Below are 15,786 nucleotides of genomic sequence, written 5' to 3'. Positions count from 1 at the left end.
TGCTTTCCTGGAGGCGTGGCCGCAAAAGTCCCATTAAAATAATAGGTATTATATATGTGGCTCTTTCTCTGGTCCCAAGATGTAGATATTTGCTTTTCGTCCTACATCACCCACCGAACTGAAGAAGGAATTGTCCTTTTCTGTTTTTTTTGCTCTAGCATCGAGAACGCAACGTTTCCAGGATATCATATCATACCTCCGTCTCAACACCCTCGCCCCCTCTGCCGTCCTTGTCCCTGTCAAACACTCTCTCCACTCGTCCCTCCATTCTCTTCACCTTGCCGACCATCCAGTCCATCGTCCGCGCCCCCCTCCACTGCATGACCCCCCTGTGCTTCCTATGTAGCTCCCGGTGGTGGTCCTTGTAGTCCCTCACCTGCGCCCTCAGCCCTCTCGAGCCGTCGTCGGGGTCATTACGTCCGTTGACGTCTAAGAGATTGGCAGCTGTGGAGCTGACTGCACTGAGAGGCTTTGAGACGAGTCGCGCGGGGCCGTTCAACAAGGGGTTGGAAGTGGAAGACGTTGTGCCAGAGTCCGAGTCCGAGGCCGACGAGTCGTCGTTGGCGTGCGTGCGGAGTTTGCGGCGAGATCTGTCTATTTCGCTTGACTTCTGGTCTTCGTCGTCTGTACTATTGTCACTGTTTTCATCTTCGTCGATCTCTCCTTTCCCCTTATATTCACCTTCATATTGATCTACCTGCCCTTCATCATTTGCTGTGTCCAATACCTCCATCACCTGCCGTATGTCCCCATTGCGAGCCTTATTCGCGTAACTCTTATGATACCCACTGAGCCCTCTCCAAAACTTGACAGTGAGCTCGATTTCTCCAAGCGGTTGCTCATTCGCCTCCAACCCCGAATAGCCGTAGCTCGTGGTCGCGCGGTGTGCAGCCTCTTTGTCACCCTTCCAAAGCTTGACGGCAATGGTTCTCTCTTCGTCGTCTGGAATGTCTTTGAGCCAGAAGACTCCCAAGGCAGGGGTGGAGTCTGGACCAAGGCGAGATTTGCGGCATTCGATGATCAAGGGGCTTGAATAGCGGTTGCGAACCGCGAGGAAGACGGATTCTTTGTCGCCTTTGGGTTTCCATTCCACATCGTCACCTGAGCCAGTGGGGTACATCTTAGCTCTCATCAGGTTGGTTCTTAATTTGATGCGATGTTGACCGAATGATTTCTCTTCATCCGTGTTTACCCTTGCCCCCTTTGATCTGACGGGGCATTTGATCTCCAAGGTGCCAAAGTTCCAGCCGAGCAATTCTTTTGGGAGTTTCACTTCCACACTACGCCAAACCATGCTGATGCGCGCACGACCGTACCCAATGCCACCAACAAGCGGATACGTCTGCATGACCTGGCTCCTTTCCTCAAAGACTCTTCGCAAGGGGAGGTAAATCATTCCCAGCAGCGCGTCATCTTCCCTTTCACGATCGTCGCGGACGGAAATCATGACTTCTGCAGTCTTCCAGTCAGGGACGAACCGCTCCGTGCCAGCATTGAAAAAAGGCTTCGAGTTCTTCGGCTTGGTTCTCGTGCGATATATCTTTTGATGGTTGAGGATAATGGTCGCGTAGCTACTTGGTAGGTCCTCATTTTGCTCTGCCTCGTCTTCGCGGTCATCGTTGCTCGTGCTTTTCGCTCTCTTCTGCAGAGATTCCACCTCCAGCCCGGTGATGTTGTGGATTTGAATGCTGAATATACCGCTGACGTTGTCGTCTGGCGGAGGGCTGGAAATAATCAAGGCGTCTTCGCGCTCCTTGTAGTCTTCTTCTTTCTGTTGCTTGATTTCCTTGCTTTCGTCATGCGCAGTGGCCTCCCGTAACTTACGCTCTGCCGTCTCGCTGACTTCCTTCCTCAGGTCCTCTGTTGTCCGGATATTTGGATCGGCAGTCTGTTTCGCAAGTTGCTCCCCTGTGATCTTGGTTTTGGCGAAATACCCCACCCGCCACTGAAGCGTGCCGGGCATCTCCTCTTCTGGTTCTGAACCCATGAACCGATCTTCACGATCACACATCCTGTTCTTCGTCTCGGAGCTATGCATCAATTCGCGGAGATCAACCTCCACGCGACCAAGGTCATCGTCTGCAGTATATTTGTCGGAATCCCAGAGCTGAAGCCGAAGCTTCTCATCCGCATTGAGCTCTTCAGGCGTGACCAAAATGTGCGCCCACTCTGACCAGTTCGGTTCTTGATCCCCAACAATAATCCTCGTTGAGGCAGCAGGTTTGCCAAACTTGCCCCAAGAAACCGTCATGTACGCGTCGCTCGCGCCCTTGAATGGGCCAACGCCACCGTCGCCTTCCTTGAAACCCTGGGCGGACTTGATGAAGATCATGACGACCCCTCGAGCGACTGTGTCTTTCTTGAAATCATCGCCAACAAGCATGTCTTTGAGATCCAATGTCAGACTCTTGGGCGCCACATACTCCGCCAACGCAGCGTCGATCGAAGACTGGACAAATGATGAGATAAGCGGCACATCCATCACGTTGAGTGCGTGGCGGGATAACGGCACGCAGGACAGGTCCGCCTGCGGCTGTCCCATAAACGTCATGGTGCACAGGCTGAAGAATGGAGGATCAGGGGTGAGTTGTAGTCGAAGCCGCATCGTGCCAATAATCCCGCGCAACTCCACCCAGACTGGGAGAGCGATGCCTCCCGGCAGGTAGAATTTGAGGTAGAGATGGGCGTTCTTCGCTTTCGCTTGCAGGGATTTGCCGGATGATCGGGCTCGATAGGCAAATGCGAGCTCCATGTTGACAAAGTCGCCCTGTTCGGCCTCCATGCCCTCACGGATTGCTTGCTGGTCCTGTTCCTTTTGCTCGTCGTTTTCATCACTGTCAGCAGGCTTGCTTTTATCCTCGTCTTCGGCGCCATTCTCCATCTGTCCCTGCCCAGACGCCGTCCGATCACTGCTCTCTTCGTCCCCAGCTTTCTTCAATTTCCCACCCGCGCCTACAGATCGACTCGCGGCACCTGTGGGCAGCCAGTTGATCCCTAGAATGCGAAATGCTTCGCTCCCCTGGCCCAGATCATCGACGCTGACCATCCGCACCACTTTGGGGAGAGACGCCTGCATGACATCCTCTAACATATCAGATATAGACGTGAACAGGTCCGGATTGATAAGAGGCCAGACGGCGGACAAGAGATTGTTTAACCAAGCGACCGATTCTGGGGTCATGTCTTCAGCTTGAGTTGTGTGGAGCTCTTCCTGGCGCGCGGCATCCCAAACCTCGTCCTTACAGATTGCGTCCACTTTCTTACCGAGCCAATCTCTGACCGCGACTATTACACAGGCTGCAATGGCGCCTGGTATGAAGATGAAGGCGGCGGCGGAGAGCCTCGATTGCAAGCCCGACCCATTTTCGTAGAGACTCACACCCCACACCCGAGCACCGGCCTCTGCCAGCAGTACCAGCCCCAGCACGCTCACTAGGCCTATCGTGATGGCACGCTCATACGTCCTGGCCAATTCATTTTTCAAGTCGTCAAACTTTGGGGGCGGGAACAACCTCTGCATACTGTGTAGACTATGCTGAACCTCGTCGCGCTCCTGGTCGAGTTCTTGGCTCGATTTCCTGGCACCACAGGGTCCAGTTTTAGTTCTGAAATCAGTTCCGGCCGCGGGGACGTTCTCTTCGGCGGACTTGAGATCCTTGCGGGTCGAGTCTCGAATGATGATGGGCAAGTGGGTGACGGGGTCTGTAGCTTCTCTGCCGCCATCGCTGCGCTTCTTGTGTTTCATGTCCTTTCTCTTCTGTCGAGGGTCATGGTGGCCTGCAACAGCCTCGGTAGCCGATTGACCTGGTTCATCTGTCTTGGTATCCTCTTGACCTTCTTCTTCTTGTTGTTGTTGTTCTAGTACATCCTGGCCGTCTTCTTCTCCATGATGTTCCTTTTCTTGCTCTTCTCTTCCTCTTGCCTCCCCTGCGATCTGAACATTCCGATTTTGGGTCCTGTAGGGGTCGTGAGTCGACTTGGGATCTTCATCCTCGCCCTTGAGGATGCCCTTGGCGGCATGGTATGCTCTTTTGACGGAGGAATCGTCCGTCTCGTCACGCTGGGCGTCTTCAGCCTGTTGCTGCTGGTTGTTCAACTCATTCCGCTCGGCCCTGTATTTCTGGATTGTAGGGATGGGATGGCGGGCAGAGTGAGGGCCTTGGTAGGTTCTGCGCTGGGAGTCTGGGTCGAAGTCGTCGGCAGAAGACATGTTTTGCCCATAACAGACAATACACATAGGCACACAGAGAGAGGGGGGGGGGACGGAGAGGGAGAGAGCTCTGGTCGATGATCACGAAACAAATGAAAAGAACCTTGCCTACCTGAAGGTGACGGGCAAGATGTAGTGAGAACCAGTCTCAGCACCTAAGAAGAATAAAACGACACAGAGTCAGGGCCAAGAGGCTTTGTAAGTAAAATATTCACATCATCTCTCTCCCGCAGCTGTCACGACAAACTTTGAATCAAGGCATTGGCGGCACCAGGTAAAAGGGAAAACGAAGGAAGCAGAGCAGACAATGACGTCGAACTCCACGCGGCAGAGGCCAGCAAGCAACACCGACTTCAGTAAGCGAACCCAAACAGCTGGTCCAAAGGACGCTCCACCCTGCCAAAGGGTTCAAGACGACGGATGATCTGCCAGCAGAACCTGGCCTTGATGCTGGTTCTGTTTTGCGGCCCTGCTGCATTGTCAGCAAACGGTGAGGCAGAACCGAGAAAACAAGGAGGAGAATCGAGAGTCACGGAAGGGGGAATGACAAACAACAGGATGATGATCGCCCGCCAATGGCCCGAGTGGCGTTGCGGGGAACTGCAAGGAATTCTAAGTACCCAGTACGCGCAGTACCGAATATTTTCTCATCACAAATTGATCAACCGGCCATTTCTGTTCCAGATCCTTGATGTCCAGCGCAGGTGCAAAACCAGCAGCAACACAAACACATACGCACTACGATGTCCTCCACCTGTCTTGCCGTCCTGAACAGTCTCGTCATCTGTCAAAGGACGATGTCAAGGCTGCATACCGGCGCGCATTACTCATACATCACCCAGACAAAGCTCCCGGTACCACCAAGGATGCCTCCCTGAAACGCCTGCGGAACAGTGGTGCCTCAACACCAATACCCATCTACTCTATTGACGACATCGTTGTTGCGTACGAGGTCCTATCCGACTCAGCGAAGCGCGCAGAATATGATCGTACCTTGGATCGCGGCGTCAACTTTGGCTGGAAGGGTGAGGGTGATGAGAAGGGCACACACATTGGAGTAGAGGTCTATGATCTCGAAGACCTCAAATATGACGAGGTTCAGACTGTCTGGTCCAAGAGCTGCCGCTGTGGTGACGACCAAGGCTATATTGTGACCGACTCGGATCTCGAGAAGGAGGCGCAACAAGGAGAGGTTTATGTCGGTTGTCGAGGGTGTAGTCTCTTCGTCAAGGTCTTGTTTGCCTTGGAGGAGACATGACGAGGAAGGTCTTCTCAGTTCGGCCTCGCACTCGCCTTCTCCTGGGCTTCTTGCAAGCCATTCATAGCCTCACGGACATCCGCCGACCGTCCTTCTAGAATGGCTTGTAGCTCTTCCTTGATCATCTCATGCGCCGTGGCGAGGTCTTGGACTGCTTGGATGATTCCCTTCTCAACCTCTGCCTTCCTCTCAATCAAGGCGAGCAGTCTGGCCACGAAATCGTCTTGGATGCGCCTCCTGTGGGCATGAAGCCGAGTCCGTCAGAGCTGATTGTAACAACCCGAAAAAGGAGAGGCAAGTTCCCCAAGAGACTCACCCGTCTTGCTGATACTTCTCCACCCTCTCGTCAATTTGAGCCTCGAGCTCTCGGAACTGACTTTCAAACTCCTTCTCCAGACGTTTTTGTCTTTGTCCCTTGCGGAGGCCAACCTAGAGGACGCGGAGTCAATATGCCTGCAGCACAACCCCATCGTTGTTTGCCGCAGGTTGGAAGCGAGAGATATCGGTACCGAGGTGGAATTGGAAGCCGGGTGTGACATATCGGCAGTGAGAGGCTGGTAATAAAGGTGCATGTAAGAGAAACAGGTGGCAGGTACCCATGGATGGGATCAGAGCAAGACGTAAAGAAAAGAGGGAAAGAAACCAGAAGGGCCCTTGTCCTAACGCCGGCGAGAATCCCTCACAACTCATGAACTCACATCGATAGCCATGCTCTTCTTCAAATTCTCCTCGTTCCGCCTTAACCGACTCGTACCGTCGTCGTCGACCTCGACCTCCATCTCAGAACCTCCTCCTCCTCCTTCTTCCTCCCCACTGTCTTCTTGTCTCCTGCTGCTGACCCTCGCCAGCGCCGGCGGCGCAGCTGAGTTCCTCAACGCGCCGCGTCGTTTTGAAGACATTGCTCAGCGGTGGTGGTTGGGTGGTGTGGTTCGCCTCGCAGTGAAGAGACCTCAGGTGAAGCGGCGAAGCGTGTGAGAAATGGAGAGGCCAGTAGGGACACGCGTGCGTTGCGTTGCGTCGCGGCCCAGTTCAAGTCCAGGGGTTTGTGGGTGATGGGATCTCAGAGCTGGAAAGGCGAGGCGTGGGAGAAAAGTTAGCGTCGTCCGTCGTCGTGCTGGGAGCTAGGTAGGTACCAAACAAGGAGGTAGTAGGTAGCAAGCAAGAAATACTAGCACTACCTACCTAGGTATATAACAGGCCTTTGGAGAAAAGCATGCAAGAGCGCTGAAGACGGGCAACTCGGTTACGTTCGCCACCCGCCGACCTAGTTCATTGTTCAACTCACCTCACTCTCTCGATGCCGTCGGAGGATGAATTCCCAAGAAGAGTAACAGCGCTGAAGACGGACAACCAAGCAACTGACTTTGGTATTTTTCGCGGTCCGACGACCACCTTCACAGTCCTGAGAACACACCTCATTCTCACCAGTCTCGGACGTCGGTGTACTGGCGTGCCCTCCCGTAAAAGCAAGAAAGCAAGATCGTGCTGAAGCTGGCAAACTCGGTCATTTCCACGATCCCGACGACCTACCACCTGTCTGGTTTCAACACACCCCTCCCTCATTTTGTCCATGTCACAATCCCGTCGATGCGCTAAAGGCACCTACTTAAGGTACGATGGTGCTGCAGACGCGTAGGCAAACTAACTCACTATAGTGTTTTTTGCGACCCGCCGACCTACGACGTGGTTTCAACACACCTCATTTTCACAACCACATCCACAACCACAGCCACCGCCAGCACGAGCCAGACGCCGGGACCATGGTTCATCCGACACGACGGCGACGTCGACGCCGCTGAGGAGACAGATAGATATACACAACCTGACCTAACCCAATTCTGTACGTATGTATGTATGTATGTGTGTATGTATTGTTCCTCCTACAGCTAGTGAAATTTTGTACATGCACGGTCATTCACTCACCAGAACGACATCTCCCCATGAGTCTTTTTGACGTTTTCGGCCTATGTAATGATAAAAATACAAGATACAAGATACAAGATTCGTTACTCAAGGCACAACCAATAGGTGTCAAGACGGAGAATCAGTGCTCGCCGTCACACTTCTTTCTCTTCATGTTGCTCATCAACGCAATGCTCTTCCCTCGTCTTCATTTCTAATCTACAATCTCCAACTCACCGTGTCGATCCTGTGCAAAGAGGTCCTTGTACCCATCCCACAACCTGACCAACTCTGCCACATACTCCTTGTGCACCTGATCCAAATACTTGTCATCAACGTTATTGTCCTTGGTCCCCTGCTGCACGACCCGTATCGGTCGCCCCACCACGACGTTAACTGCCCTCCGGTATGGCAGCAATCCCACGTCATAGTTGAAGATTCCTCTTGCATGGAACAACGGGACGGTGAAGCCCATCAACTTTTTGATAAGCATTTGGGATTTGTGGATCCACGGGTGTTGGACACTGTCAATCACATCGTAGAGTTCGTTTTCGCCAAAGGCCAGGACGGGGACAAGGTCGGCCCCTGTGCGTATTGCTAATTTGATGAAGCCCTTTCTGCTTTTCAGGACGAGGCGCAGCGAGTGAGGCTTGGCACCGAGAGATTCGCGAGCTCCCCCTATAACAATGGTGACCGCCCGACCCATGCCTTCACCATTGAGTCCTCCTTTACACAGGATGTTTTCGATGGATTCGCGTGATACAGACGCCAAGCCCATGGCCAAGGCATAGTCTCGATAAAACGGAACTCGGAAATTCGTGTCCAGCGTCAACAAGGTATTCGTGATGCCGGGGTACAGGTCTGAAAATCCCAAGGCCTCAGTGGCAAAGGCGGCAAATGCACCATGCGAAATAATCCCGTGCGGATGGTATCCAAAAATGTATTTCCTCGTAGGTTCAAGCTCGATGGTGCGATGTAAGCGAGCAGGGAAGTAGGATGCGAACAGGGACCAGAATTTCGAACCGCGCATCCATTGTGATCTTCGGGAAAGGGTGCCGTTGGTGGCTTCTTCACTGATGACGAGGGTGTAGATGAGATAGGGGATCAGGAGGGGCCAGGTAAGGGGGATTGCGCAGAGGAGGAAGAATATGGAGAGAAACAGGGGAATGGTGGTAGTGTGCCACAGCACGACTAGAGTTTGAAGCCTCCGCCGCAAGGGCACATTGAGAGGTGCCCACCGGATCCTGTTGCAAGACTGTTAGCCACAATAACAGGCGTCGAAAAGGTGCGTACGCAGAAGTTTCCCAACCAGCGCCAGCTCTTCGGCCACTTGCAAGTTCATCTTGCCTCTTGGGCGGTCGATTCTGTTTCTTCTCTCGCGGCGCAGTCTTTCCGTTGTGCTTGAGAGAGTCGTCATATCTGGCACTGGGCTTGATGCTTGTCAAAATCTCTCCGGCATGATTCACATGCTCCTCATAAACGACCTTCTCTTCATCTAGCTGTTTCCGGATTTGGCCATTGACCGTCCGAGGTGGAGGCTGGGCAGAGCCATTAACTGCAGCGTGTTCCTTTGCATCAGACCCGACTCCAGTGCGGCCTTCGATCTGGTCATTCTCTTGTGGGCCATTACTGACGGCATCTGCGTAGGATCTTGGAGGGAGGTTGTGCTCAGCACGTTCTTCTGGCTGGGACGGCTCCGGGTTCGGGGTCTGTCCCTCCACTGCAGTAGAGGCCATCTCAGTGTAGGCGGAGGGTGGGTCGCTTTGAAGCGACTGAGCGCGCTCACGAAACCAAGCAAAGTCCGAGTGGCCTCGCCGGAGCATCAATCAATACATGTGTAGGCGGCACCAGTCCGCGTGTCGGCACAAGAGCGAGAGAAAGGAACCTGAGGATGAGGACGAGGACGAGGTACGAGAAACAATGTGCGAGCATTTGGCATTCAGGCGACTGCTACGCAGCCATGACATGATTGGACTCTCAGACAAGTTGCCAGATCCGGAGGCTCCGGTGACGTCATTGCCAGCACGAACCACCGAAGCATAAAATCAAATGCTCGAAATAACTAGTAATAGGTAGCCTCGCCAGGTACCAGATTTGTACAATAACGGCTCCGTATATTCATGATAGATCTAAATGTACCTCGAAATCTTCGTAAATAGAACCCCCAAGGCGATAAGAATAATTAGCGTAGTCTCCAGACTCTAGAAGAATCCACCATCCATCATCCACCCTTTACAAGTTCTTCGCCGCAACGCCAAATTGCATGTTATCGTTGTCAAAAACAGCGAAGACGGCCTTGAGGAAAATGTCACCATAGATAGAGATCCCAATGCCCTGGTTGCTCTGAAGGCCACCATAACAAGCTGCAGCAGAGGATTTGTCAGCTCTCTGAACCAGCGTTTTGTCCCAGGGGATTCACTTACAAGAGGAAGCGGCGGAGGTAGGAGCGAAATTCATGAATGATCCTGGAATGACAGCGTGATAGCTGCCAACACCGACAGCGAAGTCGGGGAGATTCGCAGAACACGGGAAAGTATAGCCGCCCTGGGAATTGTCGTACTGGGCGCCGTCAACTTGGTTGTAGTAGGCCGAAACAATGTTATCATCCATGAGAAGGAGAGTGGTGCCGGTGTCAGCAATGGCATCAATGCTTGCAGACTGGAATCTCCCGTTGCCAACCTGGTAGCCTGTACCAGTGAATTCCCAGAAGCCCTGAGAGTTGTCCACAGGTGTATAGGTGATGTCACCGGTGTATTTGCTGCTGTCAATGAAGCCAAAGTCGTAGGATCCTGGGGCACCTTTCTTCAAGTCAGCCGTGAAGACGTTCTGCTGAAGAACGCCTTGAGAAATTGCAGTGTCGAAGAAGGTGGTTTGCTGCTGAGGTTGGACTACACATATGTCAGTACCGAATGTCGCATAGCTCGCCATCTCACTGACCCGTGTTGATGGAGCTGAAAGCCAGACCGAGGAGACCGTCGTTGTTTGCGTCTTGTTGAAACTGTGAACTGATCTGTTGGGCAAGTTCGACAGCTTGTCCGGTGACTGTCGTGCCACCGACATTGACAGTGTCAGTGTAGACGTTCCCGCTCGCACTCGATCCATCGCCATAGGATATTTTCCAGGTGGCTCCGCTTAGCTCCTTGGCCGTGCTGGACTTGGACGGATCGTAGATGCTGTGTCCAGATTGCTCGGAGCTGGACAGCTCGGACGAGAAAACCCACCTGCACAAGATTAGCCACCGGTACCACCAACTCAAGAGGCAATGGGAGCTGTTTACAGATCTGAGGACCCGGTATCAAAATCGAGGTTTAACGTTTGACCTCCAATGTTGACAGGGCAGAGGTATTCGGCGTCATATTGTTCAGGAGTAGCAGTGACGGTCCCACCTGCTGCTGCGGCCTTGACATCAGCGGGCACGGAACTGTTGTATTTGAGGTAGGCCCTTTGCAAAACCACAGGACCAGCCTGGAATGGCTTTGCAACACTTTGCACAAGGGTGAAACCTGTCTTGATTTCAACCTGGGGAACAGGAATGGGCTTCGCAAATGAGACACTCGTCCAGGCGGATGCCGCCAGCAAAACTGTAAAAGAAAGCATCTTGTATGGAAAATGAAAAGAAAAGAAGGACAAGTTTCAAGAGAAACAGATAAATGAATGGACGTCTTGCTGGTCGAAAGAAAGGAAGGGGGTTGGTAGAGCGCTGTACAAGACGAGCCCCTCGACGAGAGTTTATATATCTTGTGTGTGGAGGTCACAAAGCAGGCATCGCAAACCCAAAGCGGATCCCATTCCACTGCCTTGCTCATGGTATATTCTGCCTAGAGCATGAGATAGAAACATAGCAATGGTACTCTGGATCCAGCATACGAGGATCGAGGATCGTCATTATTGCAAGGACTGCGGAACGGACGTTCACCACGGAGGCAGGGACGATTCGAGAAGGTCACAAAGATAGCCAAGGCCCAGATCCTGGAGAGCACATGCTGAACGCCACCGTTGATTCGAGAAGGTCACCGAGCATATCAAGCACCGCATCCAAGCTTCGACGGTCCCAATCTGCCAAGAAGAGGCTGTCGAGCGGCTCGATTGGCCTGCAAGTCATCACAGCAGGCTGTGGAAGGAGTCGATAATGATACTGTGTTAGTCTAGCGCCGGCGAGGAGATTGAGATTGAGAGCGAGGGACGTGAAACATGGAGACTCTCCAGAGCATGCATGGGAAATGGGCAGTTTGAGCAGAAGCAAATCCGGATTCCTGTTCTTGGGGCCGCAGAGCATCAGAGCAGCAGAGCAGTACCGAGTAGAGGGGAGTAAGATGAAGCCAGCGTGTCTGGCGCGTCCGGCGTGTCTGATTGTCTGATGGGAATCTTGAAGAAGCTTGAAATTAAAATGAGGTTGGAAGAAGAAAGTGTCATCGCTGCCTCTGATTGGCTTGGCGCCCAACTGCGCTACCACTGCGCAAAACTGCGCTAGCACTGCGTGACCGCCGTGTCCTGCTCGACAGACGCAGCATCCGGCAAACCACCTTGAACCAACATCTCAAGCTTCCTTCCTGCTCGCTGCTCACTCTGCTCCAGTCCTGATAGTTCCTGGCTACTACTACCGGGTAGTCTTCCTGCTCTTGCGTATCTTGCATCTCCATTCGTCCTCCGCTAAGATGAAAAGCCGCTGGCGCCGCTGCTAAACGAACGCCCTTGCGCCTCCTCCGAGTCCCACTCCCGCCTTGCAGAATCTAGATGAGCTTGCTTCTCCACGCAAAGCCCACCAGAGCCTCCTCCCTTGCCAACGTCCAATGACCGTGTCGCTTCTCAATGCAACTCGACACGGCGATGGGGATCCTTGGTAATCTTGGCGCAGATCAAACCGGACGCGGCTCAATCGGGCAATACCCTTAGACCTCCATCCATCCAACTTCATTCTACCAAGTACACTACCTGCCGTCTTCTGCGGTTCCAGCGTATCATGTCTACCTTCTAGTGCACGTTATGTACTTCTGTACTCCCTTGAGTCTCTTCTCGACACATTATACGGCGGTGGGGTAGATGTTTTGAACAAGATTGCGCTCGAGATGGACAGGCGCACCCCCTCCTATGAGAGAGCAAAGCCCATCGGCGGCCGCCGAAATGCCACAGCTGAAGTCGCATGCTCGATCCTCTCACGTTTGATGAGGGTGACATGGCCCGGTCTGGCAAAAAGAATAATCTCATGGCCCGAGCAACGATGAATAATGAGTATCCGACAGGCAAATAGAGCAAATTCTTGACGCCGAGATGAGATGGATATATCAGATGTTCGTTTAGATTTTCTCTTGATCATAACCATGTTGGATTGTAAATGCTGCATAATGTCCCCCAGAATACTCCGGACTCCTCAGCAAATCTTGATGCACGTGACTGTTTATAGGTCGCCTGGACCCGTACATTCGATATAGGTGCGCCCGAAAGCAGAATACCAGCTGCCTATGGAGATCGCCGTGGCGGGCGTGGTAGAGGCGGGTGGGTGCGAGGCTTGGTGGCGTCAGAGCGGGAGACCCCTGTCGCGAGTCCGGCCAACGTGTTAGCTGCATCGCTCTCTGATCGATTGAGGCTGGGCCGACCCTCATCGCGCCCTGAGGGGCGGATCTGTAGAGGTTCAGTCGCCAAGGGTCGAGGTTGGTCCATTGCGCGGCCGAGATGCAGTAGCGTAGTGGTACCTATCGAGCCTGTTCGAGGAGGAAGCGGTAGAGTTCTCGGTCCCGGGCCTGGAGGGAAGTCGGGAGGTCGATCGTGGGACAAGATCGGCGGCAACTGAGTCGGACTCAACTGTTCTCTGCCTGGGCTCGGGAGGTGTATGGAGGCGTGGGCACCCCTGGGTGTCTCCTGGTAACCTCGAAAGTCCGGTGGACGATTTCTCCACGACGATTCTTGCATTGTCGGCGAGGGCAAGGTGGGCTGGTAGAGTAGAGGGCTCGGTCCGGGCGGGACACCCCCGAAGGCGGGCGGCGGAGGAGGAATCGTGAGCGGTGCTTGTGGTTGCTGTTGCTGCTGTTGTTGCTGCTGTACGAAATACGACAATCTTGATCTTGCAAGGGGGTCAGGCGACCCTGTAGACTCTACTGACGATGCACTTGGTGGCAGGGCCGGTAGAGGGGGCGTACCTGAGCCTGCTCCCAACGACAGACCCGCTGCCCGTATTAGTGGATCAGGAACTTCACTCCTGACCGTGGAAGACTCATCAGAGACAGAACTCTGACTTGAGAGCAGGCCAGGCCGGAAATACTCTCGACCCTGCTGCACCGAGGGAGGCGTCCCGCTTCGAGATGAGGGTAGTTGCGGTCGCTGTTGCATCGCCGATCCCGAACTGCTGGAATGAATTGTCCCGCCGATAAATGGCGAAGATGCAGAAGAGCCGATCGAGCCCCCTCGGAAATGACCTGACGCCTGCGTCGTTCCTTCGGGGTGGCCTTCCAGTGATTTCGTAGAGATGATGCTGCCGCTGGATTCCTGCTCCAGCTTGGGCCTCTTTGCTTCCGATGACTGTCCGTGCCTGGCTTTAAACTCTGAAAGATAGGCCATATAGTCTCTGTACTCCTCGGTCTTGCGATATGCTGATAGCTGGATGTTGTATTTCTCTTTGGCGGTGCTTGCCTGAGCTTCGAAAGGCTCTTTGCCCGAAGGATCCAACTTTTGCCATCGGTCGCCGACAAGCTTGGCTATTTGGGTAAAGGAGAGGTTCTGCTCTTTGACCTCCTCCCTCACTTTGTTCGAAAATATCACGTAGGCAGAAGGGGGACGTTCGGGAGCATTTTCGTCCGGTTTAGGATGACGCCTGTACTTTCGCTTTGTCTCAGGAGGGGGTCCAGAAGGCCGTTCAGGACCCGACGGGGGCCCTGTGGAAGTCTCAAACCCTCTGCCGCTTTCTGAGAGCCCCTCCTGAGCGGGAGAACCAAACAGGCGTTCGTAAGAGATGCCTCGATATTCAGCGATTGCCCGCTGAAGCTTCTTGATGCCGACGTCAGTAAGATTTTTCACCAGGGAAAGATCACCCACAGACTCACCCTGCGATGGCCGAGTTTGACATTGAGAGCGTCACTAGAATGGAGTAAGCATGCTCAGTTTGGCAGTATTATGTAGGATTGACAAACTCACAAGTCACTCTCTTGAATATCTGTCAAAGTCTCCCAGGTGTCGAATCCTTCGCCGATGAAAGCGTCGAGATACTGCTCAAGGCCAAGGCGCTCGAGATGGGGCGCGAGATCGGTCATTCACGCACTGGTAGTATTTCATTGACACCAAGGTTATTGCGGAGTCCAGGCGAGCAGGTGCTCAATCGACGAGACGAGTCAATCAGGGCGATACGCCTCGCAAGCTGTACGATGAATCGCGGTACACGCTGACTCGTTTCTCATGTGGAATTTTCGTAGCAGGGACGTCGATCTCAACCGTAGAGGGAGTGGCAACCCGCTCGAATAGGATTGGGGTGGTACTTCTCAACGGTCAGACGAGTATAGAATAAATAAAGGCCTTGGCGAGATCTCTGACCACGGATGGGGGTTTGATGGCAGTTATGGCGTTTGATATTGCACGGAAGTCGATTTTTTATTTCTTTTTTTTTCTGGGTTTTCTGTGCAGCTTTGGTTCCAACGCAGATTCGAGAAAGATGCTCCTCAAGCAGGGACCGATCCTCCCCAGACCTGGTCGACTAAGGGTCGATGGCCGAGAGAGCGATGGCAACGATTGGGGTCAAGTCATTCAGGGTCTTGAATGATCTGCCTCAGATACCACACAGTGTCCGGTGGCATCTAGTGGGGTCAAAGCAAGACGAGATGGATAGCTGCTAGACCCTGGTGACAGGAAACCGGGCTATGAGGCTCCAATTCGGGATCGAGCTCGGACTCACAAGAGCTCAAAATGGATATTCAGATCTTCGACAGGGAAAAATGTGTTTCCGATGGCGGCAAGGTGGCACACCACGCGTCTCCCAAGATGGCCTTTTCTGAGGTAGAAGGCGATGAACCGAGCGACCGAAATAGACTCACGAGAGAGGAAACCCCCGCCAATACCTAGTGATATGACCTGACAAGGAAAAACGAGGCGACTGGCGCCAGTGTACGGATAGAAAGGAGAATAGGCGGAAAGAGGCCCGACAAACCAATCTATAGGCTGTTCATTGATCTGGATAAGGAGTGATGCGTGTTGAAAAGAAGCCAAGTAAAAATTTCGCTGTGTGTGAGGCCGTGGAGAACAGAGAATCAGATGATGCAACGAGGGAAGCGTCCGTGTGCTGTGCCGCCATTCGCTGACTAGCGACGCAGGAATAAGGGAAAATTGGGCCGTGGTGGAAGGGATGATATTGGGAGCTGCTCATCGAAGGTTTGCGCAGCTCGCAGCCTCTCTCCTCTAGCTCCGTTACCCGTAACCGAGCTGTAAGAGCTCTCCA

At 53.3% G+C, this 15,786-nt stretch overlaps 6 protein-coding genes across 6 annotated transcripts; 1 reads left to right on the top strand and 5 right to left on the bottom strand.

Moving 5' to 3' along the window:
* Window positions 1-190: 190 nt before the first annotated feature.
* A1O5_06052 (uncharacterized protein) lies at window positions 191-4,210 on the bottom strand (the record flags this gene model as incomplete). The annotated part of the gene is made up of 1 exon (XM_007746648.1): window positions 191-4,210. The coding sequence occupies one exon, from the start codon at window positions 4,208-4,210 to the stop codon at window positions 191-193; it is 4,020 nt and encodes a 1,339-aa protein (XP_007744838.1).
* A 691-nt stretch (window positions 4,211-4,901) lies between these two features.
* Window positions 4,902-5,468, top strand: A1O5_06051 (uncharacterized protein; the record flags this gene model as incomplete). The annotated part of the gene is made up of 1 exon (XM_007746647.1): window positions 4,902-5,468. The coding sequence occupies one exon, from the start codon at window positions 4,902-4,904 to the stop codon at window positions 5,466-5,468; it is 567 nt and encodes a 188-aa protein (XP_007744837.1).
* A 312-nt stretch (window positions 5,469-5,780) lies between these two features.
* Window positions 5,781-6,367, bottom strand: A1O5_06050 (uncharacterized protein; the record flags this gene model as incomplete). The annotated part of the gene is made up of 2 exons (XM_007746646.1): window positions 5,781-5,897; window positions 6,167-6,367. The coding sequence occupies 2 exons, from the start codon at window positions 6,365-6,367 to the stop codon at window positions 5,781-5,783; spliced, it is 318 nt and encodes a 105-aa protein (XP_007744836.1).
* A 1,217-nt stretch (window positions 6,368-7,584) lies between these two features.
* Window positions 7,585-9,106, bottom strand: A1O5_06049 (uncharacterized protein; the record flags this gene model as incomplete). The annotated part of the gene is made up of 2 exons (XM_007746645.1): window positions 7,585-8,614; window positions 8,664-9,106. 2 exons carry the CDS (start codon window positions 9,104-9,106, stop codon window positions 7,585-7,587), a joined length of 1,473 nt encoding a protein of 490 aa, XP_007744835.1.
* A 496-nt stretch (window positions 9,107-9,602) lies between these two features.
* Window positions 9,603-10,967, bottom strand: A1O5_06048 (aspergillopepsin I; the record flags this gene model as incomplete). Its single annotated transcript, XM_007746644.1, has 4 exons — window positions 9,603-9,733; window positions 9,794-10,258; window positions 10,308-10,591; window positions 10,648-10,967. The coding sequence occupies 4 exons, from the start codon at window positions 10,965-10,967 to the stop codon at window positions 9,603-9,605; spliced, it is 1,200 nt and encodes a 399-aa protein (XP_007744834.1).
* A 1,860-nt stretch (window positions 10,968-12,827) lies between these two features.
* A1O5_06047 (uncharacterized protein) lies at window positions 12,828-14,611 on the bottom strand (the record flags this gene model as incomplete). Its single annotated transcript, XM_007746643.1, has 3 exons — window positions 12,828-14,348; window positions 14,405-14,438; window positions 14,496-14,611. 3 exons carry the CDS (start codon window positions 14,609-14,611, stop codon window positions 12,828-12,830), a joined length of 1,671 nt encoding a protein of 556 aa, XP_007744833.1.
* Between the last annotated feature and the right edge of the window lie 1,175 nt (window positions 14,612-15,786).

This window comes from Cladophialophora psammophila (genome assembly GCF_000585535.1).
Source record: "Cladophialophora psammophila CBS 110553 chromosome Unknown aczJe-supercont1.8, whole genome shotgun sequence".
Taxonomy (NCBI): Eukaryota; Fungi; Ascomycota; class Eurotiomycetes; order Chaetothyriales; family Herpotrichiellaceae; genus Cladophialophora; species Cladophialophora psammophila.
The sequence above is the reverse complement of the archived record's forward strand: the minus strand, read 5'-3'. Positions and strand labels throughout refer to the sequence as shown.